Below are 26,978 nucleotides of genomic sequence, written 5' to 3'. Positions count from 1 at the left end.
CACTCCCCCGGGACAGCACGCCAAAATATACTTAATATTTGCTTAATCAGATTATATGTGAACTCATGAACCCCCTGAAGGCGTATAATTGAGTTTTACGTCGCAGTACTTGAAGATATATATATATATATATATACATATATATATGGGTCATTTTCATTTTTGAGTGAACTATTCTTTTAAGTATGGGGAAATTCTGTCCAAAATAAGAGCCAGATGAGCACAAAAAAGCTTGTCACAACTATTGGCTATTTGCATATGCAAAGCTACCAGTGTCACCCAATCAGTTATATTATCTGTAAAAAAAAAAGAAAGAAAAAAGTCTGCTATGCTGTTTATCATATGTGACCTAGGGTAAGTTTTTGGACGCTTATGATAGCTGTATAAACAAGCGTTCCACTGATGCATGATTTGTTAGGATAGGCCAATATTTGGGCTAGATAAAACTATTTAAAAATCTTACCTCTTAGCATTACTAATCAAAACATAAGTTTTGCTATATTGTAGTAAATTTGCATTTCACGAAACATGATTTTTAATTAATAGGTTATCCTAATTAAATCGATAATGTTGATATCGGTGTAAAATGTATTATTGCCTAGTGTGACAAATATACCCTTGCTGCTAAAAAAGAAAGAGATACTGAATGAATGCTATGTTTCTCAAAGGCCAGTTTTGATAAGACGTGTCTTCGAGCCTGTCAACATCTCTATCTGTTATGCTCCTCTGCTGCATTTTGTTCCCATACTGAGACCCAATGAGCGACTCTTATTTCACCCTCCGGCAAACCCACGCTGTGTGTGTGTTAGCGGCTGTCAGTCCCATCGCTCTCATGTAAAGCTGTGGCTTCTGTTTGTGCCTCAACCTGTAAATCAGCGGGAAGCCAGTCACTGCCGCTGTGCGCCGACGTGACATCAGAAACGGGAACGTCTGCAGGCCGGCTCCATATGTCTCTGTCCACCTTAACGCGGTTGTATTTGCCTCATATCTGGGATATTCATGCTCGGATACCCCACAGCTACAGTGGCTCCCTTCGAGCTGCTAACGGTTTTCCTTTTGTGGCGCGTCCCTTTTGTCTTTCCTGCTGTTGTGGGACGAGAACAGACAACATCGCGTTTGTCTATTCACACGAGGAAGACTAATATTTTGCCACCGTTGGTTAAGGTTCAGACAGTACAGTGAGTTTGCCTATGTAAATTCCCCTTTATGTAAATTCTGCCGTTTGCCTTATCACAAAGCTGGCCAAGGGAGAGCCCCCTATTGAAGGGGGAGGAACCGCCTAAAGCTTTTCACAAAACTCTCTGCTAGGCATTAACAAAACACAAATGCAAATTTTTCATGGGTCTCAGCTGGAGAGTCCAAATGTGCCTCAGAATGTGCACAGTGGGCCGCCTTGTGTAAACAATATAAATAAATGCTCTTGATAAATGTTCTCACCACTGGCGAAACCGGCCTGTGACAACCACACAAAACTCAATACAGGACGGGAGCATCCAAGAAGGAAGCAATTAAATCCTGTGTCCTGCTGGGCGGATGGAAAGTCGCCCTTTACAATAAAAAGACAGGGAATGAAGAGGGAAGATACCACTAAATGTAAATGCCATGGCAACCTCAAGCAGACTCAACACAATGTTTTCTCAACTGGATGGATGGCATTCCGAGACGGGCAGCATGAGATCTGTAAATACTAATCAATTTGAATGAACGTTCTACTCTAGCCATATTAGCAAAAGTATAGTATAGTATATACCCCATCACTGTACTTACGTGCATTGTACCATATCAAAGTATTTATGTTTAGAGAAATGTGTACTTTCTAAATTATAATATCAGACTTTTGCTACACTCTGTTTGCCATAATTATACTGAAGAGGAACAAGAAATAGCAGCCTGATTTAAATAGGCCATTATGATTGCAATTTGCAAAGAACGATTCATTTTGAATTCCGTTGATTCGGTTGTGGCAGCCAGCGACTCACTGACTCACTGATCCAGCTGTAGCTGGGTACTTTTCACCTATTATAAATTCGGACATACTACTCATTTGGTGTGCTGTTGTTTGGAAGCATTTGCTTTTGGATGCCAGCAGCTCGCTAAATCTGGATTGTGGCATCCAGTTGATTATTCATTTAAGCATCATTTTTTTCAGTGAACCAAATTATTTCAATAATTACTGAGTGAATCGGATCATTGTAATCATTCTCAATTATCACAATGACGCGACTGTAGTAGTTAACAAGCTAGAGCTCCACTCTAAAAAGAAAATCACTGAACCAAACACATAACGCTTAAGCTTGTTTGCCCGCTAATTAATAATGAACAAGAATGGCAAAACAACAACAACAGTAAAATAGATAAATAAATGTTAGTCAATGTAGATATTTGCATTCAAACAATGATTCAGTTGTTTAACAAGCTTTTTTTAACTGAAGGATTTGTTTACTTTGTTCACCACTGTTGTTTTTTAATATGGAGGTACTGAAATTACTTAATATACTAAAATGTTATGCAAAAATCAAATAATAGCTGCAGTTATATTCCCTGAAGCCCTTCACACACACACACACACACACACACACACACACACACACACACACACACACACACACACAAACACAGAACTGAATCCAATATCCCCAGGTAGGACATGCTAGTTTCCTTGAGCAACCTTGGTTAAAATAGCGCTCATGTATCTTTCATTCAAATCTTTTCCACTATGCTGAAGATCACCTTGCTTCAAACAAAGACTCACTCATTCAGAACCTTGGGGGGAAAGAAGAAAGCAACACTTTAGATGAAAAAAAAGAAAAAACCCTCTTTACTCCTTCTGTCGCTTCATTCTTTTTGGGCCCTTTGGCATGCGTAGAAGACAGTATGCGATTGAGGACTTTTACTTCAATAAAAAAAGATTAATTTTCAGCATGCATTTTTCAGCAGGGGAGGCATGCCATAGAACGATGCCGTAAGGCAAGACAGCTTAGAGTAAGATTCATCTTGTTCATCCATGACCTTTGCTGCTGTGTGCTCTGATTTTCAGATATATATCCGAACTGACATATAAAGTTCATAATCAACAATGCTGCAGAACTAACTCTTGAAGGATGAGGCATGTATCATGATCTTGCATTAAACCAGAGTACATTATTTGGACCTTTGAGTTTAAGAAGCATTGACCAAGCAGAACGAAAAGTATAAAAAGGATTTTCTTGTAGCGAATGGATTTTCATGATTTATAACTTGAGCTAGGAAAAAGTAGAAAAGTTCTTGGAACTGATGGGTCTGTTTTTTTAGTGCCATTTCCGACTTCTAGAAGTACCAAGTTTGTGAGCATCAGTGCTTCTCATGCACTGCCTCATGGGAAAAAAGTGACCGAATCAGCTTCTTTTACAGAGTAACCCTTAGCACACTTTTGTACTCTGAAAACTGAAATCAGTGTTGTATTTCCTGTCGGACATGTTTTATCCTCCACTCAACAGATAGACCTGCACTTAAGCCACATACAAAATAAAGTGCTTTTGGGAAGAGTTTAAACATTCATGATGTTAAGATGGAGGAAGCAAGAGGGGCATTAGCACGTTGCAAACAGCCAGCTTTTGCACAGCAGTCACCGTGCTTTGAAAGAAGTGTGTGCGCGTGTGAGGCATCACACAATGGTTGATCAGCAAAGACGGCTTGGCAGTGCGGCCGCTTCATTTCCAATTACATGCTTTGTTGGCAAGGCAACCAGGTCACCCTCGGGAGACGACAAACAAAGTTACCTTCAGCTGCCTTGGGCAAGATTTGAATTCTCCCTATGTGCTCCTGTGCCCCTTCAGGCGGTAATTCACAAAGTGATTTGCTGTTAGAGTCAGAGCCAGATGTCTGAAGTTTTAATTCAGATTTAGTTTTTTTTTATATACTTATCACATGACCACTGCAGAATATAAATAATCCTAACCCAATTTTATATTTAGAATTTATCTACAGTATATCTATCTATCTATCTATCTATCTATCTATCTATCTATATATATATATATATATATATCTATACATATATATATATATAGATAGATAGATAGATAGAGAGAGAGAGATAATGTTTTATTTTAAATAATACTGTTATTAAACTAATTGGGTCCGATTTCAGCTTTATGTCATCCATTCTTGTACAACTGGTGTAAAAACAGCAACTTTGCAGGTATCTTGCAATTTTATTTTTCAACCACAGATGACGCAACCTTAGTGATGCAATCAGAGAATCATTTTGGGTTTTTTCAGTTAACAAATGTTGTGCAATGGAAAGTTTTAAAGGTACGTCATGGAACCATTATTGCCAATTATTTTATTTTATTTTTATTTTTAATGAGTGTAGAAAAAAGTTGTTCGTGTTTGGAATGATGCGAATGTGAGTAAACTGTCAACAGAAATTTCGACTGAATTATCCTTTTAATATGAATGTAGCCATACCTTGGATTCTAAAACAACTTTCTGAGAACTGCGTGACTGCGTGGACTTTTTGGACATTTTTAAAAACCACTTTAGCCCTTTTGGCTCACCCTAAAACAATCTATGAAGACCATAAAAAGTATATATTCATTATTGAACTTCAAATAGAGAAACACCAAAAGCATGCATTGGGCTTACAAGTACCTTTTGATGCCCTAGAGTTTATTATCGTTACTTGTTAGCAACAAATGCAGGGCGGACCTAAAACAGAGCCCAGAGGCACTCCAGATTCAGGTAAATTGTGGCTACGTAGCTAAATACTCGTTACATTTGACAGTCTATGCACATCATGCAGGAAAAGAGAAATAACAAGCATCAAGGGGGCTGATGAAGCACATCCACCAGTTTATGGCACTTCAGTTATGGTTACAGAATCAAACATACAAAGGATTTAACTCAGTATATGATTAGGCTTGTCACTGATTCTGCAGCTTAATGTGGGTTTTCAGTCTCTAATCAGCCTTGTGGTCGTTCTATGACATGTAACACTAGGTATGACTTTGCTACTTGCACAGATTTATAGCTAAGAAAGCGTAGATTTCATATGGAACGTGTGGATAACTGCAATCTGTGAATTTGAATCTATCATTTATCTTGATGCCAAGAAGTGAAGCTTTCTAATCACAGGAGCGTTTGATTTCTTTCCCAGAGGCAGTGAGATTGCCTCACTCAGCAGTTTTTTTTTTCTCAAAGTTGTGGTCGGACCTGAACATTTTTGCTGAGCCTTCTTGGTGGAATACCACAGAAGTACTGGACTATAAAGCTTCACCGTACAAAACAGTCAATGTAAAACAAACTGATTATGAGTCAAACCGCACATTTGTGGACTGAGAATAATTTGCGATTATTGCTTTTATCTTTTCAGTTTGTGCATTTGTCTGTGACTTACAGACTTGCTTAAAAAATTGCAACCCAAATGTTTTCCAGATCTTCATAACAGGAACATCATGACTTGCCTGCCATCGCTAATAAATACAAAATATTTCACATGAGTCGAATGCATCAGCTGACATTCACTGACCTTCACTTGAACCCTGCGGCAAGACATGAATCGTTTCTATTTAATGATGTTAATAATGTAACATGCATGCATGCGTGCACAAATGCACATGGTTAAAATAGGACCTCGGATGCATAAGGAAAGTGTACTGATGCATGCCAAGTAAAAGCAATAAAATAGATTCCGACTCCAATCAAACTCCAATAAAAACTTCTACATCTTTTGGCAGCTGCAATGATTCAGAAAGAAAAATATAAAAAAGAAAATACGACTTTCTTGATCTCTTGCTGGCTCCTTTATATGGAAGCGCATTTCTGCCACACAGGAGAAAAAACATGCTTTCATGTCATAATTATGACTTAAAACGCTAAATTATGGCATGCTAAGTCATATTTATGAGAAGAAGAGTCCAAATTAAGACATACTATAAAAGTAAAGATAAATAGAGATAAAACATCACGATAGAAAGTCGTAAGATAAAAATATAGAAACTGCAAAAATAAAAAAGTAATGAAATCAAAAGCAAACAATGATATTAGTGAAAATTAACAAACGTCAAAAGTCACATTCAGATCTCATGGTTCATCTACGTCTGAGATCCCAGTTTAACCCTTAGCTATAAACCGGTGCTCACACAAAGATAGTCACCAACCTTGGTCAGAGGAACTTGGAATGACCCTCAAACGTACACCATTTCACCTCGTCAGTTCCCACAGGAGCATAGGCACCTTGGACCATGCCATCCATCACAGGTCACCTAAAAAGGCTGACATTTTTCCACCGATTCCTCACAAATGTAGGGCAGTGCTGCCATTTCTGTTCTCAATCACAGCCAGCGAAAGGAGAAATGTATTGATTTTTTTCTGTGTTTCCTGAATAACACACTCCCAAAATGGGTAATTGACTATTGGACATTTCAGTTCCCTGTTTGTGTGTTCCTCTATCTTCTCAGCTTTATTTTTATCTTAATCCATCAAAAACCACAGCCATAGATTTACTGTAAAACATGTCACAAACATCTCTGAATTGGGTTGAATAGGTTGATTCTTACAAGTGACATTGTGGAGAAGTTCACGGATGGTCACATGTTGTCATGCAGAGGTGCCCTCAGCTTCCAAAGTGTCTGATCAATAATACAAGCCGGTATTGATTGATCACTGGCTTTTAAAACAGCTTTAAGAAAGCAAGCTGAGAGGCATACAGAGTTCACAAGTTTAAAATCTGTTCCTTTAGATCAATGGATTCTCAATTGGTTCATGACCCAGATTTTACATTTGACATTGACCAAACGCTTTGATAAGATTTCCTGAAATTAAACATCATCTTATATTCATTTCATCTCATTTTTTAAAATTAATTAAAAAACCTGTTAAACAGTAACCAAACCGTAATTTGACTGGGAGATTTTGTACATTAACCCACACATGCCTAAAATTAATAAAATCGTTCCTAAAATTAAACATCAAAATGTGCAAATTTAAAATGATGAATTATTAACATTGTCATAAACAGTTTGACTGGCGGATTTTAAACTGGACAATCACCCAACACTACCAAAATTGGCCATGTTCCCAAATTTAAATATTGAAATGCATTAATTTTAATGAATTACACTAATAATGAATTCAAAGAACTATAATGATCTGATTGTTTTACCATCTTAACTATGCATACGTAATGGTTTTCCTACTGTTAAAGAAATCCAAAACAAACTTCATATTAAAAGGACACAAGTCTTACTTTATTGACATCCTAAACTTTATTTTACAAAGGTAAGCTTTTCATCCCAACCTCAACGAAACGGATTTACAAAGAAATAAAAACATCTTTAAAAGGCCATAAAAAACAACATCCTGTCCTCTAGCAGCATCCGAACATCTGAACTTCCCAGAAATAAACCATTTTATGTTTACAGTTATCTCTCAGCCAAGCTATACACAGTACTGCTGACATGGTACACAAGTATACAAAGTACTGCCACATGGAGCCATTACTCTCTTTTTTTTAGTGCAGAAAAGGAAATACTCTTATTAAAATAACAATCTTAGGTTAAATAAGCTTAAATAAGAGGGCGAAGGTACAAGACACTTTTCTGAGGTACTTTACACCAACAAGCAGAATTTGGCTTTTATATTAAGTGGTTTACAGGTGCTAGTCTGCATGTACTGGCCCACCCACACAAGTTCAACTGTTTAATGTCTGTTTAGGTAAAACAATGCCAGTCAGCCTCCTAACGGCTAAGAGCAGTGGGCATGGATTTTGTAAGCACTCAGACAGTCATATGATTTAACGAAAACAACTGAGGGACGATCCTTTTACCACCAATAACATCAGGCACACAAAAAACGTTTTTTTTTTTTTTTCCCTACATAAAAGCTTTTGAATACAACCAAATCACACTCAGTGCTAATCTTATTGAACAATTCTGTGATTACAGCATCAGCAAAATTATTGCTACAACATTTGTTTCAATGTGTTACTTACAAAAAACAGGTATACAGTACACCTAGTCTTGGGGAGGTTCAGATACTAAGGAACGTTGCATTTGGCTGGTCTACATTTCGACAAATGATGGGGGTGGACAGCCACAAAGCCACGGGTGAACTTGAGTTACATCAGTAGCTTGAAGATGTTAAACCCAAGCGACCAAAGATTTTAGAAAGAAATCACGGCTTATTGCATTACATTCACTTTCACGATCGCCACGTGTTCGTACCCTTCGATTGGTCATAAACGATTTTTTTTTTTCCCTTCCAGCCCTTATCACATACCTTATTTAATTTCTTACTCTCCCTTTTCTCCTCATTCACATTCTCATGTCCTGCCAACTACGACTTAGTGTTTTAGTGTGTTAGCGTATTAGCTTTGCACACGTTCACATTCAATTGCTGAAATTTCTCCCCTACCATCTTTTTTACAGTAGGCTGGACTACTTATCCTTGGGTTATGTAGTTTGCGAAGCACAACAAGGGGAAGTTATGGACTACTTCAGCTCAAGGTTTCTTGTCCATTGTGTTCAGAAACAATTCAGTAAATCTCCTCAGCTGCGCGGCTGCTGTCTGGCTCTCTTCATGAAGTCGAAGGTTGTCTTGTCGAAGATGTTGAACTTGCTCTTGGAGCATAGCCTTGTCTTCTTGCTCCTTTGGAGGATAATAACAAAGCTTGTGGTTACAAATAACTACCTTGAGGTGAATGCCGCTAACAGAGCTTGTTCAGCTATGTTAAGGATTTGTTGAAGCATTATGTTTGCCCATTAAAGGCCTGTTATTATGTTTGAGACCCTTACCTTCCGTAAGTCATACTGCAGCTGTCGGAGAATGAGCTCCAGCTGGTTAACTTTCCCAGTGAGCAGAGCAGGAGAGCCTTCCCTGTGCACACAGTAGAGAGACAGGAAAAGTTAAGACACAGGGGCACACACATTGACAGAGAAACACACAGACAGATAGAGAGGCAAAATGATAAATAGATGTATAGATGGATAGATAGATAGACATTGCCACAGCTAGAAGATAAGTCACAGCTATTGGATAAGATAAAATTAAGAACAAATTCTTATTTTAAACAGCCTGGCAATGTATACTTGAATTGAATGAGATATGATGATATGCAATATGCAATGTGATAAAGACAGATAGACAGGATATACCAATACGGATGGATGCATGTACAGATGGATGGAAGGATATACAAAGGGATGGATTGAAGGTATTCTCCATCAGCACTTACCCTGCTGGTAGGGTTGAGGCATCTACACATGCCACTCTTCTGTTCAGCTCCTCAGTGAGCTCCAGAACCTGCTTGGTCTGCTCTTCTTCAGTCAGAGAGCTCAGAGAGGTCGCCGTCTGATCTAAAAGTGGGCAAACAATTATTCTGTTACAATTTGAAACATCAGATGTATACGGAACAGTAACAGCCCGAGATTGCTTCTCATTAAACACAAAGCGTTTGCTTATTGTGCATCTGCAATTAAACAATTGTTTATCATTCGTAAGTATGGCACAGAATAAAAGACAAAACAAACAGGAAATCCCCAAAGGCACACAGGAAACATGGCACATCATGCTGCTTCAGCTGAGGTGATACAGGCTGATGTTCCAGGTAGGAGCTTTGAGCAACACCCAGAGAAAAGCTTATTAAATGTGATCCTTCTTTTCAGCTCTTTCCGAGGTGTTAGAGCTAACTGTTAAGCAGCTTCAGCAGAGCAAGGTGTTAATTAAGTGGGGAACGGAGCTCACACGGCAGAAGGGTTAATGGCGAGACGGGAGGGGGGGTTCACACGCTTTCAGGTGAGTTTAGCATTACACTGTCAGTCGGGCATATCATTAAGCATTCAAGACCAAGAATACACCGATATAGTGCCTTAACCTCCACTGAGAGAGCAAAAAAGGGGATGCAACTGTCAAATGTGCTGCTTTTTCTGTTGTACATATAGTGGAACTATTTAGATCCAATTTTAAATTCCAGTGTCTGCTCACTGACAGAAAAAGTAAATAAAGGCCAATAAATGTTTTTTTAGAATTCAGCTTGCATTACTTTCACAAGTCTTTTGCACTCGCATGTAACTGTCTAGATCTGTTTTTAAATACCAGTTTCTGTTCAGTGATAGCAAAAGCACTGAACTTGTTTTGCATTAGCATAAAACTATTGGTTTAAAAAAAATTTACACATTGATATACTAAAAGTTAATGTTTTTTATTGACAAAATGTGAAAGTTCTCTATAAAAAAAAAAAAAAAAAAAAAAAAAATCACTGAAATGTTTTTTGCATTTGCATGAATTTTATTTTTTTAAATATTTATAGCAAAATGTCTTTGCAGAGCTTAAATTTGGATTAAAATATGTGTGTTTTGCACTTGGACAAGCTGTAGAAACATGTGGGTGTAGCCTCAGAAATGGAGAATTTCTTTTGTTTCTTTATAAAAGACCTACAAGCTCTTTGTTAACAAGAATGCACCTCGTGACCCTTTATATATTCAACATACCATGAGCAATCTCACAAGATGTTGACCTGCCATTATTTCGTCAAAAGCCGATCTAAAAGTGTTCATGAGGTTCCTTTAAGAGCTGTCACCTCTCCTAACACCTTTCAGCGCTTCCTCCACCCCCCCTCTCTCGTTTCATTTCATTAACAGTCTCACAGTAAGGGGTGTCGTCGGAGCTGGAGTTGAATGGATGGATAATTATTAGCGCTCCGAACAAAAACACGCACAAAGCAGCACATGGAAATCAACAACGTAAGCTCACCTCCTCCCCACCCCCTTCTAGTTAGCACCCCAAACCCTGAGGCAAAAGCTAACTTAATCATTTCTCCCACCATGAAATGATGGTTTCATATTTGTCACTATTTTGGGACGGAGCTGCACTCTCATTTCTATTTTTCATGTCCGTCAGGTCCCAAGAGCGCATCTCTGAGGACTTGAGAGAAAAGCTAACGCTAGCGGGGGGAAGCCATACACCGCCTGCCTTGCCTCGACCAATTAAAGCCATCCACCATGTATTTTTCCACGTTCCACATGCAGATCAAAAAGAAATTCTCCGTTCAAGAAGAGCCGTGCCATGCCCTCGCCAACATTCACCATGGTCTCCACAGCGACCGGTTGAAGGTGAGGGAACAGCTGTAATTGCGGACGAGTAAAAGCGTCCAAAACCCAAAATGTGTAATTACAGCGAGCAATGGCTTGAGTCATTTCCCTAAGTGGTGTCTTGCTGGGCTCACATTGTGATAATGGCTTAATTTCTCCATGCTCAAAATACGTTCTCCGCTCCTAATTAGCACCTTGCGGAACAATGCGCCTTTAGGCAGTCACAGGAAATGAATGGGAGGAAAATAGAGACGTGGTGATTTCGACATGGTCAAGAGCAGTGTTAGAGATGGGTGCTGTTTTGTGCAACCTTCAGTTAACTTTGTTAATGGCGTGTGAGAGCGGCTCAAGCTTTGTGGTGAGGGAAAACCTGGGTCAAAACACAATTCAAACAATAGGACAAAAAGGCATTTTAAAAGTTTTTGTTATTTTCCGTGCTTCTCTGGCCTATGGTATTGAGCTCGAAAAAATTTAAAGGAGGAGTAAAAAAAATAGTATGCCTGCATTGTTCACTAGGAATTATACAAATTAGGTAAAGACACAAACACACACCAAAATACTTTTACAGAACATGTGCAAATACACACATTTTAAATTATTTTATACAATTTTAAATTAACATCTGTATTTAGCAAAGATGCACCAAAAGCAAAAGTAAAAACTTTTATAATATCAAATAAATGTTTCTTTTATCATCATATTGGAATGACGTTTGAAGGAACGTGAATCTGGAGACTGAAGTAATGACGCTGAAAATTCAGCTTTGCCATCACAGGAATAAATTACATATTTTAAAATATGTTAAAACAGAAACGATTATGATGTTTTGCAATATTACTGTTTTTACTGTATTTTAAACAAATTAATGTAGCCTTATTGAGCACAGGAGACTTCTTTAAAAATATTTTTTTCAAAATAAATTATATATACTGCAACATTAATTGTGCTGAGCTAACAATGCTGACCTTTGTGAATAAGGCGAATTTTATAATGAGCCTCATTTGCATTAAAAAAGGCATGTTTGAGCTCAAAAGAATGCCAGTGACTAAATTTAAATATTTACTGCCTAGTGTTTTTTTAAGCTAGTGTCTGGTAATGCTGAACTGGTTGGTAAGAAAGATTTGTGCGCTGAAATGCCACATGTTGTTGAATGCTGTTTGACAGACATGAAGGCATTTGTCTGGTACAAAAATATCCACAGAGTCAAAGGGTCAGTGCTGTCCTTGTGGAAAAAAAAATACCCAGTAGTTGTTCATTCCATAACACTGAGCAGCGAGTTTATGATCACAAAGCATGCTAAATGGGTCAAGACCGTACTACGCTGTTTCTCAACGTCAAACCGGCATATTCAGCGTGTTCGAAGGGAAGCTAGTACCTTCAAAAGCCCGTGCGGCATCCACAAGATGTGACCAGTCGAGACCAGAAGAAGGGTCCGGCAAGGGCATCATACCAGTGTCTGCCAGCTTGGCCTTGTCTGCCAGCGAGCCGTCAGAGAACCAGAGCTCATCTGCAGAGACAGCGCACATAGATCATTAGAGGACAGTCAGAGCATGTTTAAATGGGGCCCATCTGACATTCTCACCAGTCTGTACAGAAACAGACTTCAGAGACCTTTTCATTTATTTTGACTCTTTATTTCTTTGTGACTCTGTTATTTTCTCCTGTCATCAAGCTGGAAGTCTATTAGCACACCATGTAACTTGTAACTAAAATGTAACTTGTAACAAAAAAGTAAAATACTTTGTAAATAGGTAAAACTTGTTAACTTTTAACTATGACTTTTCCCTCAATAAATAATTTATTTTCTGCTTATTAACAGTAAGGTAGTCGTTAAGTATAGGTATTGGTTAGAATTGGGGATGCAGAATAAGTTCAAGTAGAATAAGGCATTAATATGTGCTTAATTATCACTAGCAAATAGCTAATATTCTAAAAATATAATAAGCAACTAATAGGTGTAACCGTAAACTAAAGTGTTACTAGATATTCATCAACCATTGATGAATATCCAAAGTTATACTAGAAAGGAACAAAATTTGAATGCTGGTTTGCTAAAATAATTTTTAAAGAGAAACAACCCACATTAATGTTTTTTATTATTAATATTGTTTAAAAAAAACAACAACTATTCTTTGTGTATTGATTTAACATGTGATAGACCACAAGGACTGTGTGGCATCCATGGAGTCATTTTTTGAGAACGAGAACATTTTATTTTGATTAAAGATTATAAAGACATTTTCATTTGGAGTAAATCTGCAGCACTGAATCATTCACAGTGAAGAGGAACATGCAGTTGAAAAGTATAAAAAGGTCCAATTTGATTCCATGCTGACTTTAAAGCGCTATCTGAACAGGACATTCTTTGACCTAAATGTGCCTTTACTAAATAATTTAACTTGTGAGAGACTACAATTACACTTGAACCATTCATCATGGATACAATGATCAGTTCGATTAAGAGGAAACTGAGACAGTCACCGAGGACACAACTGAAGGGCCCTGACCGCTGCATAAACTACATTAAACATTCATCCAGTGGCAGAGATTTCAACTTGACAGAAAAGCAGTTGCCGCTGCTCAACAGCCGAGGGCCAAAGGGCAACTTTACCCACGATTAGGTGTACTTACGGCGAAAGAATCAAACGCGGCAAGTCACAGAAGCAGAAGAAAATTAGCTCTAGGTGACCTAGAGAGCACACGCTTGCTAATTCACACAAAGTCTGCTCATACAGGCAGACAGACAGGCCTCGCCTGAGAGCAGAGAGGTGAGAGTGATTTGAATAATGAATGAAGTTGGCTGGCATAGAGTTCTGCTATAATGAGAGAGGAACTGCACGTTTCAGACAGCTGGAGAACAGCTCAAGTGTCTGTATGCGAAACATGCCAAGAAGCATTAAGGCTGTTCACACAGGACGTGGTCTTGCGTTCCATATGTGCTATTTATTGCAACAATTTAGCTTGTAGTTCTACATAAACATGCTTGATATGGGCGACGTTGGTTCTTATGGAGTGTCTTGTTTATTTTTGCAGCATCCCATCCCACAAGCGCGACGTTTCCAAAACTAATGATGAAAATATTACATACACTAATATTACAAATATTTGTGCATTTAAAATGTGTTTAAAAATGTGCATGAAGTTTTTCTTAATTCAGCGTAATTCATGGAAAACAGTTCCCTACTTTGGAAAAAAAACCTATGTAAAAATACAAAAAAATATTACTTTTTAGAATATTATACATACACACACACATACCTTAAAAATATTCTGAAATAAAATCAATTTAAGCATTTACCAAATAAATAAATAAATAGAACAAAAATAGAACAATGTCTTAAACACTGAAAAAATATATTATCCTGCTAGAAATGCTGATTTCTTTTAAACACACAGGATACTTTGGCAATTATGTACATATAAGCTTCCTTGAACATGCCTTCTGTTTAACTACGTCACGCTCCAGCTGTTTAACGCATGAACACGTCCTGCTTTCAGTGACCAGTCCAGCAGTTACACAAAATAATTTTCCTATTACAGCACACTCTTCATCCTACTAGAATATTTCAGTAGACGTATAATAGTATGATTAGCACCAACTCTCTCAAGCATTAGCAGCAGATTTATAGTATCATTACTTGCTTCATTACTAAGTACAACATTAAAGTCTGCAGAGGATAAAATTACTGTAACAGGAAGGAATGTGGTGAGCTTACAGAGGAGATGGAAAAATCTGTTATGAGCCAAAAAAAAGCTCATTTATTCCATTATCATCAAGCATGTCTTAATGCTGGCAATCTGAGCGTTTACATTATATGTACAGCTGGTACTGTGATGCATTCTGGGACGAAGCGGACAGCATATTGAGGCCGGGCTCTATGTAAATGGAACCGTGCGATCCTTTAAACGACGTTAGCCTCACCGATATGGTAACGGCATCTGCGAAACACTCACTTTTGAGCTGACTGGCGGTGTGGTTAAGACCCATGCGAGGTGGTAGGGTGCTGTGGTAGGGCAGGGCGCTGCTGAACAGGATGTCGTTGGGCACGGCCTGGTCCAGCATTGAGCTCCGAGAGCTCGCTAAAGACAGCTCCCTCCGGTGGCTGCTGCACAAGCTCTCGTCTGAGAGCGTCCGGTACAGAGAGCGGCGTGGAGACTGACCGACGAGCGGTATCTGAAATAACACAAAAAGCAGAGAGGGTGGAGAAGGAGAGAGACGGATGGGATAGAAACGGAAGAAAACGGGCAACAGGAAGACAAAGAGAAAGCAGAGAGAGAGAGAGAGAGATTGAGTGGGAGAGGGGGGAGCAAAGATATTATTCATCAGAATATGATTATCTGAAAGGCTCTGCAATATTGTTAATAAAACAGCCGTGGCAATAAAGCACATATCACTTAATTGAATTGTGGGAGAGAGGTGGGGGGGGTGGAGAGCAGAAGGAGGGTGAGCTAAGGGAACATGAGACTCAGCTGGGGACCAATCAGCAGTCAGAGTGAGTGACTGTGGGTCTGTGAGTCAGACCTATTAGAGTCATGGCGCTCTCATCAATAATGCAGGCGCGATGGACACGGTCCTCACGGGGGGTCTACGGGCGGGGGGAGGGGCTCAAACAGACAATTAGAGACATGAACGTGACAGAGGACCAGCAGCCCTCAGAGATGGGCTGCTTATAATAGCCTACAGGAATTAGAGAAAAATGAATGCTGCGCTGTAGAATTAACGTTTGTGCAGAGTGAGACCGCATGCAACAATTAAATATGAATTCCTATTTTATTAAATGTCACAACAACAACGATAATAATGATGATTTAAAACAGTAATAATATCGTCGTAATATCACTTAAAAATATTTCTATTAACAATTACTTTTATTGTTGTTTTTATTATTATTATATATCATCATCGTTGTCGTCATCTCCAGCATTATTAGTATAACTAATGTAATTAATCTAATTAGTATGTAATTAGTATAACTAATGTTAACTAACTACTAGTTTTATTATTAATATTTATTATTATTATATTATTAGTATTACTATTATTAAGTTATCTGGAAATATGTTGTTCTTAATAATAATGTAATTATTGTTGTTATTTATAACACATTTTTCCTACAGTTGGGAGTGCTTATTCATAATAATAACAAAATGTAACGCATATAAATGTTAATCATGTATACATTATGCGCTATAAATGTCAATTATCGCAGTGTGTTGCCTAAGAATTTCATAATTCGGATTTTGTTCGAAATTAACACTTGTGCATGTATGCATTACGCCTTCGTCTTTCTCACTGAGGGGTCTGTGGGGCATTATTCTTTGTAAAGCTGCTTCGGAAACAATACGCATTGTAAAAAGCGCTATGCAAATGAAGCAAATTAAAGCTCACAGTGAGACTAACACACAAGTAGAGTGTGTGGGCATATGAAGCTTTACAATCCACACTGCTCTGAGCAGATCAGGTGAGGGAAATGACTGATTGCTGTGACCTCATTTCCTCTAGACACTTCCATTAGTCAACCAAATGGCTGTTACCCAGGCTGCTGACTGGTTAGCTGATTCGCTTGGCGTTGTAACACATCAGTGAATAATGTGTTTGGCGCAAAACATGTTTCAAATGCATAATTCCTTTGTTTTTCTGTGTTGCTTTATAACATGTCTTAACTACAGCAGCACTTGCTCACTGCATTACTCATCCTCCGGGGCTCAGCTCTGCACTCACCTTGCCAGGACCTGCCTGCCCCGGGGGACTGTCGGGTAGAAGCATCCTGAGGAAGGCCTCCTTAGAGAGCGTCTGGAGCTTCTCCCCAGCACTATTAACCACCTGGGATGGGTCTCTCAAATAGAGCCCCCTGAGAAAGACACGCGGAGACAAAGAGGGAGAGGAAGGGCGAAAGAAAAACAAAAAGAGACATTAGCTGCAGGTTTCGCCGTACTGTCAATATAAAATGAATCGTGCCTCCTTCGTATGGGTTGCTGTAGATTTAGGTTTCTCTTTGTGAAGGTGCTACAGACAAAACGTTGCAAGGACTACAGGGACGCAGCTACAGTAGTGAGGGAAACACGGGTTAGTGGGTCATTGAGTAAGAAACAGCCTTCACACAGGTCACGACGTTACTCATCAGGGAACAAATCAAAACAAATGACTGATTCATGTGAGCTAAAAGGAACAGTTCACCCAAAAATGAAAATTTGTCAGTGTTTACTCACACTCATGTTGTTTCAAACGCCTACGATGAATTCTTAGTTACTTTTTAAAACTTTTTATTATAACACTGAATGAGGACTTTCAAAAACGACAGAAAGCACTGCGGAAAAAAAAAAATCTAAGTTCTCGTGCACCATTTTTTGTCTCTTTAAGTCTTTTGCGGAATAGTGTTATTATGTTAATGAAAACTACAGCGTGATGGAGAATGTATGCTGATGAGTTTCATTCCGTGACTATATGGTCAATAAACAATAATTGTGACCATATCAACACGCAATACCATTGACCATCGAAGACGAGACTAAAATATATCTTAAAAAAATAAGAACTACACAAAAATGTCAAGACAAAAAAGCAGACAAAGTATTATTGCGGACTACTGTACGTACCTTAACTACATAAGCTTCCATGTGTTCGTTTGCCAGATATCAGGAGTTCATATCATAGCTTCTTTTTAATAGGATTACATTTTTCTGCCCGGTGTTTAGCTTAACTGTTAAATCCTGGACACCATGAGCATGCGGAATTACTATTAGATATTTCATGATTCAAATATTTTTCATAACGTAGATAGAGAATGCATATATAGGTCTTAAATATAATTTAAAATAATTTAAATAAAACAGCCTAGCATAAATCAGTACAACAGACGAGGTAAAATAAAATAATTCTATTGGTTTGTGGTTATTAAAAGCAAAAATAAAATTCTCAAATGCCAACAATCCTTGCACACTGACTTTGTAATTTTCATGTGTGTTTTTTCTGCTTTTTTGAATTCGTCCTCCTTTCCTATCAAAACGTTTACTATGGATACAAATTTCTTACATTTTTATTTTTTTTAATGGCAGACGGAAGTTTCTTAAGCAGCGTGTAAACATGATTGAAAAAACATAATTTATTTTATAATATGTGGAATGTGCAAAGACCTTAAGACTTTTTTTCCTACGAAAAGAGCATCTAGCACATCATTTAAAACGACTGCTTTACAGAAGAAAAGTCATCCGAGGATCAGTAAATAATATCAGAATTATTTGTGCGTGAACTGTCCCTTTAAGGGTGCAGAGTGCCATTTTACAGGACAAGAGGGAAACAACAGTGCAGTGAACAATTCAGGGCCAGATAATGATCCAACTACCTTGTTTTCCTCAACAGTGTCTTTAGGAGTAAAGACAACAAAGCCTCTGACCGACTGAGTGGTAACAAAGAGGAAAAAAATGATTACAAAGAGCTTTGAATTGATTTTGGTTTCCCTTTTGTTTTTAAACCTGACACAAGAGAAATATGAATTTCCATCAAATATTATCTGCGTCAGGAAAACGTCAGCATCCTCTGGTGAGCTTGTCAATCAAATCAAGTCTCTGCTTTAATCATCAGAGAAACATTTACCAGGCCTTCCGTCTAATAATGTGAAGTGGCAGGTGTCAAGTAGATTCTGTCTGGATTCTGTTCGATGGAGGTTATATAATATGTCTGTTGACATCGATCATCCCTCAGATGCTGCTAGCAAGAGATGTGTTACTGACCTAAAAGGTTTTCTGAATGTCACTGCTATGTAGCGTCACGGGTCGATGCATTCATCAAAGAAAAAAAAGCAACATAATTGAAGTGATTTAATCTCACTATGAATACTTCACTAGCTTCAACGTTGCATAAGATACATAAAACATTAAGTGCTACTTACCTAAAGTCTCTTGCTTGTCCTTGCTCCTCCAGTAAGTGGTCATTTTCTCCTTTCTTCCAGCCAGTCAAATATTTCTCGCCATGTGACTGGCAGCTAAGCGAGTGCTTGTCCCGCCCTCCCACTGGAGACGTGTCCGTAGGAGAGATAATGTAGATTTTAGAGGGGCCAATGGAGCTGGAGCTCTTCGAACAGCGTTCAGAGGGGCTTCCAGAATGACGAGAACCACTGGGGGGGGGAAATAAAGGACCGAAATGAAACTAACAGCTGATTAAATAACTGATTTATCATGTAATAATGTTGTCTGCCTTAGTAAGAGCCATTAATTATCAGGTTTTAAGAGCATTCTTGTCAAGGCATGAACATGGGAAAAATAAAATTGACTGCTGAAACAGCAATAAACAGGACAGCTGTTTCCATTCTGCCTCCTGCACAGCCAGTGTTATTTTAGTATTATTCATAAACTAATCATTTTAGCAATTGTTTGTCATTATATTAATTTTTATACATTGATTTTTATTTTATTTAGTTTTAGCTGTAGTATTTATTTAATCTTAAACCTATATCAGGTTAATTGCCAGGGGAACCTTTTAAAATTTCAAAAGCTTTTTTAAATTTATATTTTATCTGTTAACAAAACAACACACAACAGCACAACAACATGCTTCTGTTTTGATATCAAAGCAACTCTATAGAACAGTCCAAGAGTCCAACTTGAGAAAAAAAAAAAAAAAAAAAAAAAAAGGAAAATGCTCCAGGGCTGACAAGATTATGTTTGGCTGTTTGTGTCAAATCATCTCATCTCTGTAAACTCAGATTCTTGGCAAGCTCTCCATCTGTGTCTGTCTGTGATCAGACCCATAACAACAAAGGTGAATACAGAAACACCTTTTTATTGTATATAACTAGACTTTGGCAAGTTGATCCACAAGAACAAGACATGATGTTAATTTCTTTGAAAGCGTTATATGGCAGAATAGAAGGAAGATCATATGCTTTTATTGTTTTTACTTCAACTTTTGCTGATATTTGTTTTTTATATTCGGTTCTTAATGTTACTGCCAAGTTAATATCCTTACAGAAGACTGTGTAATTATGGACATCTAATAAATGTGTGCAGCTACAGAAAATCAAAGCAAACTATTAAAGACGTAAGTGGTTATTGATATGTAATCAAGCATCATCCAAACACTCAAAAAACGAAACAAAAAAAACGTATTTTCCACCATCCTTCTCATCTCACCTCGAAAGTGAAGAGATCTCACTCAGATCTCCGGTGCTGCCATCCGTGGTGTGACCGGTGGGTGTAGCTGCAACATATCCCTGAGACAGAAACATCTTTGCCCTTCCTTCATCTGTCTCGCCATCCTCATGGTATTCCAGAGGCCACGGGAGTCCCGTCTCAACCCTCCCATCCCTCATGACCATGCGTGGGGGTCCCACCCCAGTCAGCGGCAGGGCAGGAGGTGGAGGAGGCATGCAGGGTGCTGTATCTATGCCGCTGTCAGTGGATGCCCCCTTTATGTACGTAAGACCTAGGGACTCTGGATCCATCGGGTCTCCAGAACCAAAATGCTTCTCGTCACTGCCGCTAGAAGCATTGCTAGAGAGGGTGTTGTTACTGGAGTGGCTAGAGCAATGACTGTGGCAGCTCTTCTCACCGGTCTGGAAGATTAAGGGAGATGAACAAGTGTTATAGTAGTTTAAAAGTTTGGGGTTGATAAGATTTTAAATGTTTATATATATATATATATATATCTTATGCTCAACAAAGCTGCTATTTATTTATTAACCAGGGGCGCATTTATCAAAAAAGTTCAGTCAGAAATACACTATAATACAAATAAAACAATGTTCATGAAAGTAAAATCTAATTTCAGACTTTTTAATTCATTTCACATTTCATGTTACTTGTTTCTTTGTAAATATTTGTGAAATTTACTAGCGAGTGAAAACTGAATACGAGGCAGGCAAACCATTTTATCCAAAAGTGACATTTGTTTACTGCTTGGTGAAAATACTCCCCAACAAAAATGGATGAAGGAAGAGCCCCGGAGCGGTGAAGTGCATTTAGCAGAGCAATAACAGCAACAGATAGAAGAACCAGCACTGCTCCATTACCACCTACAGTAACCAATCTCATGGAAAATGAATAATTGATTATTCTGTTAAATTGCATCGCCTAAATTTAAGCCGTTTCAAATGAATTGAAAGAGGATGATTTTTAAACTTTAATGCATGGTTTGCTTTGGAAGATCTACTATAGTGCACCATTTCCAAATGTCCCCTCTGGCTAAAGCCAATGTGGTCAATAAACTACTGCAAAACGCTGTCAGTTCTGCGAATCATGCAATGGAGGAATGTAGGGCTTTGCATAAGTAATAGGAGATAAACATGATGAATTTACTTCTTGCCCTTAGCATCAACATCAGCTGCGAGCAGCAAGGGTAGGATGACCTTTTCGTTCTTGATAAATCAGGTGAATTTGTCCTTAACCTGATGCACAAGAGAGAATGTACAGTGCGGTGTCCTGTAACTGGCGTCCAGTTTCTTACGTCAATTCCCACAGGGATTGCATGACTGGATGGGACACTTTGAGCCATCTGCCATAGAAGTCAACCCCCCGCTTTTCCAAACCAGAGACGTCCCCTCCACAACCACATGGAGAAATGTGGTGCATTTGCAGTGCTGCCAACTACACGTTCCTGACTAATGAGGTCACTGCACCCATCAGCCACATATAAACACACAAACACTTGCACCGACACATGCATTCACTTAACACATGTTCCTGTTGGTGTACAGTGCAAGACATTTACTGTATCTTAAAGATATTCATGCTCCAATAACCAAATGTTAATATGCAAACTGGAGTAATACAGGTCCCAGTGCTATTAAAAAAATAGTCCATTCAGTTCAGTGGAACGGACAGGTTTATAGTTGATTGATCACTTACCCGAGGGAATTTACCAGGTGATTCTTTCGGCCCCTGCCTCTGTAAACCTCGGTTCAGGATCTTGGTTGATGGGATGTGCCATTTGGCTTCTGGAACACAAGGCGAACCTGGAAATCATGGATGTTAGTTCATTTTAACCAAAAGATTTATAGACAATAAATAAATTAAGCTTGTTAAATTCTACATTCTACAAATTCTAAAATTCATTTGAAACTAATCTAGTTGTACCTGGATTAAAGTTTTTAGAAAAAAACAGGGCTTTCGTACCAGCAGAGCGTGTCCTCTCCAGCTTGTGTTCCCTATCTCTGTGCCCATCTCCTTCTTTTTCTTCTGGCTGGTCGTGAAGGGCAGGTGATTGCGATCTATTGGATGAAGTCCATAGGCATCAATTATTAGCAGTCTTTCAATTTTACTATTCAAGTATGTTGTGTAAGCCTGATAACTGCATTATGAACTGAAATCGTGGTTCATGAAAATGCATCGATAATGATAACCGATGCTAAAACTGGTTAAGACACTTATTTGTGTGTTGGTCTGTGAACGGATTCCTGGTCATAAAATATTAGCTCATAGTGGACATGACAGAAAAGAGGACATAGAATTACACTATCACTTGACTTCATCTTTTACCTAATTCCTGCGGCACTAAAGATTTGCACCAAATCTCATATGATCTCCTGTGATAACCTCCTAACTTGCTGGGTTCTTTGGTTTTCTGAGTTACAAGACCACTTCTAACAGTATTTCATTACCCATCATAACTGGCTTTCTGGGCCCATGTGCCGCAGGGTCCAGGGTCACTGGAAGTTGATTGGTTACTGGGAGAACTGCAATAGTGCTGGCCAGGATTTCCAGACGGACTCTGAACCATCTCGAAGTCCTGCAACACCCTGCAATGAGCAAACACAGGGTAGAAGCTCATTAATCAAAACTCTGGTGGCAAAAGCAACGCAAGCGCTACAGCAAGACTCATTCATATTCCAGGCCGGAGGGAAACAAAAAAAAAAAAAAAAAAAAAAAAAGTGGTGGAGCAGATTCTATTCATAGCAGGACCCCGTGTCTCCAGGGCTGGGAACGTCTGTGCATTCCAGGGGGGAAATAAGAGAAACATACTCCAGGAAGGAATGACAGTCCATGTGCAACACGGATCCCAGCAGAGGACGGGATGACAGCCTGGGTGAAGAGGCCGCAAAGGTGTGTGCGTTTCAGACAAGGTGAAGACACACGCATGCAACACACAGTCGCTCAACTCCACAAGACGACACGCATTATAAAGGCATCCCAACTCTACAGCACCAGAAAATCAAGTTCCCAATTAGCTCACCCTGAAAGGCGTCTCCTGAGAAATACGAAAGCACGAATCAATGCCACACCAGACTAGAACATAATCATTCTGGATTTTTTCCTTCCTCTAATCCACAGGGTGGCATGTATCATCCTTAATAGCTTCTATGTGCTCCCTTTTGGGCTTTCCCAGCGGATATGTCAGCGGAGATGTGTCTGGATAATCAAACATTACCGTTATGAATCAGTGTTTCTAAAAGTTCCTGTTGCTGAGCCTGATAAAAACCAGGTGTTGCTTTTTGTTACTTGTCTTGAGACATTCACAGTGACGTTCAAATAAAGAATAACTTAATACTGAGATTATACAGAAAATACTGTATCTTCATCTCTCTAAGGTTTAATATTTGGAACACATTCAAACTTATTTAGAGTGATTGTGCCAGAAATGCGACTTCACAACAAAAACATCAACACAAATAAAAAGTATACTGTATACTGCGAGTCTCTAATCATTATATAATTTTACATAATATTCGTGAAGCAGAAAAAAAAATGGATTTATATATTACTATAGCAATCAGAGATAGATTTTTTTGCATTAATGAAAATGGGAAGTGGGTATGTCCTTAACTCTCACTAAAATAATTCTGTGTGTACAATAAGTGAACATTTTAAATAGTAATTAAATAGAATACATCGCATTTCAGTTTTGAATTAAATGTAACCTGAACATTTCCAAAGGAAGTCCTCTATTAAATAATACCCTATAATGTAATCCATTTTCATCTGGTAATATGAACCAGAGAAATGTTTGTCCTTGTATCTGACTTCAGGCGTGTTTGCTTTAGATGTCTATGTACAACCGATTTTCAGATCAATCAGCATTATTGAAAATCTGGGTATTATCTATTCTGAATATAAACCATGGCAGGAGACACAGACTAAAACAGAAATGGCCTAGGGACAATATTGACATTTAAAAAAAAAAATCAATAAATTGGACACACATGCAAATACATGTGCACATAAACAAATAAACAGCTAAATTTTGGGTAAGGATGACCCACATGCTGTACTGGAGATGATCAATTACACAAACCAAAACAATCCACTTTGCTCCTTCATGAGAATAGCTTCCCTATAGTTTATATCATGAGAGCTGGATCGCAGTATGATACAGAAGTGAGATTACATGTATATAAAATGTATAAAAGAATATAAAAGAGCAGCATATGTGTTTGGAATTACATAATCGCATATCCTCCTACCTGGAACCATCCTGGTACTTCTTATCAAAAGAAGTGCTACGTGAGATGGCAGCTTGGGCGTACTGGAACATCTGCTGGCTCGGGGAGGGTCGATCTGGACCCTGAGTGGGTGAAACACGAGACAGCGGCAGCCCCTGGGGAACATGAGTCATCCTGTGCCAACCAGGCCCAGTACCAAGAGTCTTGTACTCCATGATGGGGACACGATACAGCTCTGAGGCACCTCTGAAAAACACAGAGAGGAAAATGACCATACCTTTTTAGGCTTGCTACCATGTTTTTTTTTAGCCATTTATTACAGTAACACCCACTGCGTTTATAAATACTCTACACTTTAAAAACTTTTGAAGGAAGCCTCTTCAGGCTTGCATTTATTTGATCACAAATACAGTAAAATCACTAACATTGTGAAATATTAGTACCATTTAAAATAACATTTTCAGTTTTGATATATTTTAAAAAAGTAATTTATTCCTGTGATGGCACTTTTCAGCTTCATCACCCCAGCCTTCAGTGTTACATGATACTTTTCAAATCATTTAATATGCTGATCTGGCGCTTATATTAGGATCAATGTTACAAAAGTTGCGCTGCTTTTTGTGGAAAACTGTATTTTATAAAGGCAGTTCAAAAAAGTATCTCTTGCAATGTCTTCACTGTTACTTTTCATCAATTTAATGAATTACCACTGTATTACCATTTGATACCACTGCAATTCACAACAGCCCAACATTTTTTTTTTGATGACTCAGGTGACTCATTTTGGAATTGGTGAACAGCTGATTTGTGTTTTCAGGTTGAGTCACGTGAACTTTTCTCTACAGGTAAGCAAGAAGCAGAAATTCCTGCTCAGACAAAAAAAGATGAGACCGATACTGTGACATACAACCAGCATTACTGGCATCGCTCCCCCGATTTCTTGTACTGTATATAGGACATAAGCGCCCACATGAGCTAACCCAAGGTTTATCTCCACTTAGTAACAACTTGCATTATATCAATAGCACAACGTGTACCATACAAAATCTAATTATAGAAAAGCCTGCAGGGATTAATCACATCCATACTATGGATTAGCCTGATTTTTAGAAAGAACGTCATTTTTTTCCTTAAGTTAATTAGCCTTGAAATGGCTGAGAGGTTGAACTTAGCATTGTGGGGGCAGCGCTCCTTCCAAAAGAATAAGGATTATCATGGATGCGGAGTTAACAGGTCAGAGCCCCCCCAACAGCGGGATCACTTCCTTCACACTTCTGAGCTGCCTAGATAACTCCAGGCTGTTGACGGTTATATACACACACAGAGGGGTGTATAGACAGCCACAGTGAAAAATATGTTGAAACTGATTTGAGCTCATTTACATTAACATTTTGGGTTAATTTTGTGATTCCTTTCTCCACATGGTCAGATGTAACCAAATGCTAACACATTCTGAAATTCAAGTGAATTTTTCAAATTCAAATTTCCACTAATAGCATAATTTGTTTCAAATGAGAAAAATGCTAAATAGAAGCATTTTCTCCATTGCTCTCAGGCTTTTGGATCCCACTGTACATAACTGTGAGCTGTATTTAGAGCCAGGCTATTTCTATGAATCCATTCCAATTTATTAATCTGGATTACTTTTCTAGTTAGTCTAGTCAGCCAGTAAAATACTAAATTTAGTGTCAAGGGAAGATTGGCAGAATGTATTAAATGATAATCACCGCAATGATGTTTGGCAAGAGAAATGACACATCCGCAAATGAAACGATAAATGGTATCAGATAAACGATGCACTGTATTTTGCTGTGATTATCTGTGGCGTGTGTTATTAGAGAGGGAGAAACCAAGAGAACAAACAGAAAATTAACACAAATCTGGCCTATGCCAGCGGGATTCATTGATGGTTAATCAGCGTTTCCGATCTAATCCACTATGTTCCGACCACACGCACAAAACTACTCCCAAAACAAGAATCTCTGGTGATCTTCTTGAATGGAAAGCTGGAACCGCAGAGAGCACTCAAGACAGATTCTCACAGCCTCTACAATAAGATACAGTTCTTCAAAAAAAGTACTTCAGTGAAGAACAACACACTCTTTGACTCTCACACACAAATTCCTGGAATTGAGAAATGTCTTACAAACACAGTGCTGTGAATGGACATAAACACTATTCATTTCAAGTTCAAGACATCTCTAAAGACTGCAGACAGAGCAAGCTAGATTTTTCTTACAGAAATAGCAGTTTTGTTACTCTGAGCGATTTTAAAAGCATTGATAAGCAGTGGCTAAGGTAATACAGGCAGTTTAGTGTCTTGCTACATGGTTGCTAAAGTGCTACAATTAGCTTTAGTGCATTGCTTTGCACTCAAAAGGGTGTTACAAGTTTAGAACAAATATTCTTGCTAAATACTTCTAAACTCACAGCTATGATCCATAACCAAATACAACCCTAACTTGTCCAGGCATGCTTCAGTTAACTATAGTTCTCTGGAAACGCTTGCCCAAGATACAGATATACAGAGCAGTTA

At 38.4% G+C, this 26,978-nt stretch overlaps 1 protein-coding gene across 1 annotated transcript in view; it reads right to left on the bottom strand.

Annotated features, from left to right (window-relative positions):
- Positions 1 to 7,207: 7,207 nt before the first annotated feature.
- Positions 7,208 to 26,978, bottom strand: part of sipa1l2 (signal-induced proliferation-associated 1 like 2) — a 60,593-nt gene continuing 40,822 nt past the window's right edge. The window contains exons 10-21 of the mRNA XM_043252028.1: positions 24,464 to 24,688; positions 22,664 to 22,801; positions 22,179 to 22,273; positions 21,912 to 22,018; positions 20,199 to 20,620; positions 18,959 to 19,183; positions 16,792 to 16,921; positions 15,024 to 15,243; positions 12,445 to 12,576; positions 9,215 to 9,335; positions 8,775 to 8,856; positions 7,208 to 8,628 (exon numbers count right to left, since the gene is read on the bottom strand). Coding sequence (XP_043107963.1) covers positions 8,482 to 8,628; positions 8,775 to 8,856; positions 9,215 to 9,335; positions 12,445 to 12,576; positions 15,024 to 15,243; positions 16,792 to 16,921; positions 18,959 to 19,183; positions 20,199 to 20,620; positions 21,912 to 22,018; positions 22,179 to 22,273; positions 22,664 to 22,801; positions 24,464 to 24,688 — 2,044 coding nt within the window. The 3' untranslated portion in view covers positions 7,208 to 8,481. The remainder of the gene's footprint in view (positions 8,629 to 8,774; positions 8,857 to 9,214; positions 9,336 to 12,444; positions 12,577 to 15,023; positions 15,244 to 16,791; positions 16,922 to 18,958; positions 19,184 to 20,198; positions 20,621 to 21,911; positions 22,019 to 22,178; positions 22,274 to 22,663; positions 22,802 to 24,463; positions 24,689 to 26,978) is intronic.

The sequence above is a fragment of the Puntigrus tetrazona genome, chromosome 11 (assembly GCF_018831695.1).
Source record: "Puntigrus tetrazona isolate hp1 chromosome 11, ASM1883169v1, whole genome shotgun sequence".
Taxonomy (NCBI): domain Eukaryota; kingdom Metazoa; phylum Chordata; class Actinopteri; order Cypriniformes; family Cyprinidae; genus Puntigrus; species Puntigrus tetrazona.
This window is presented reverse-complemented; position numbering and strand designations above follow the sequence as displayed.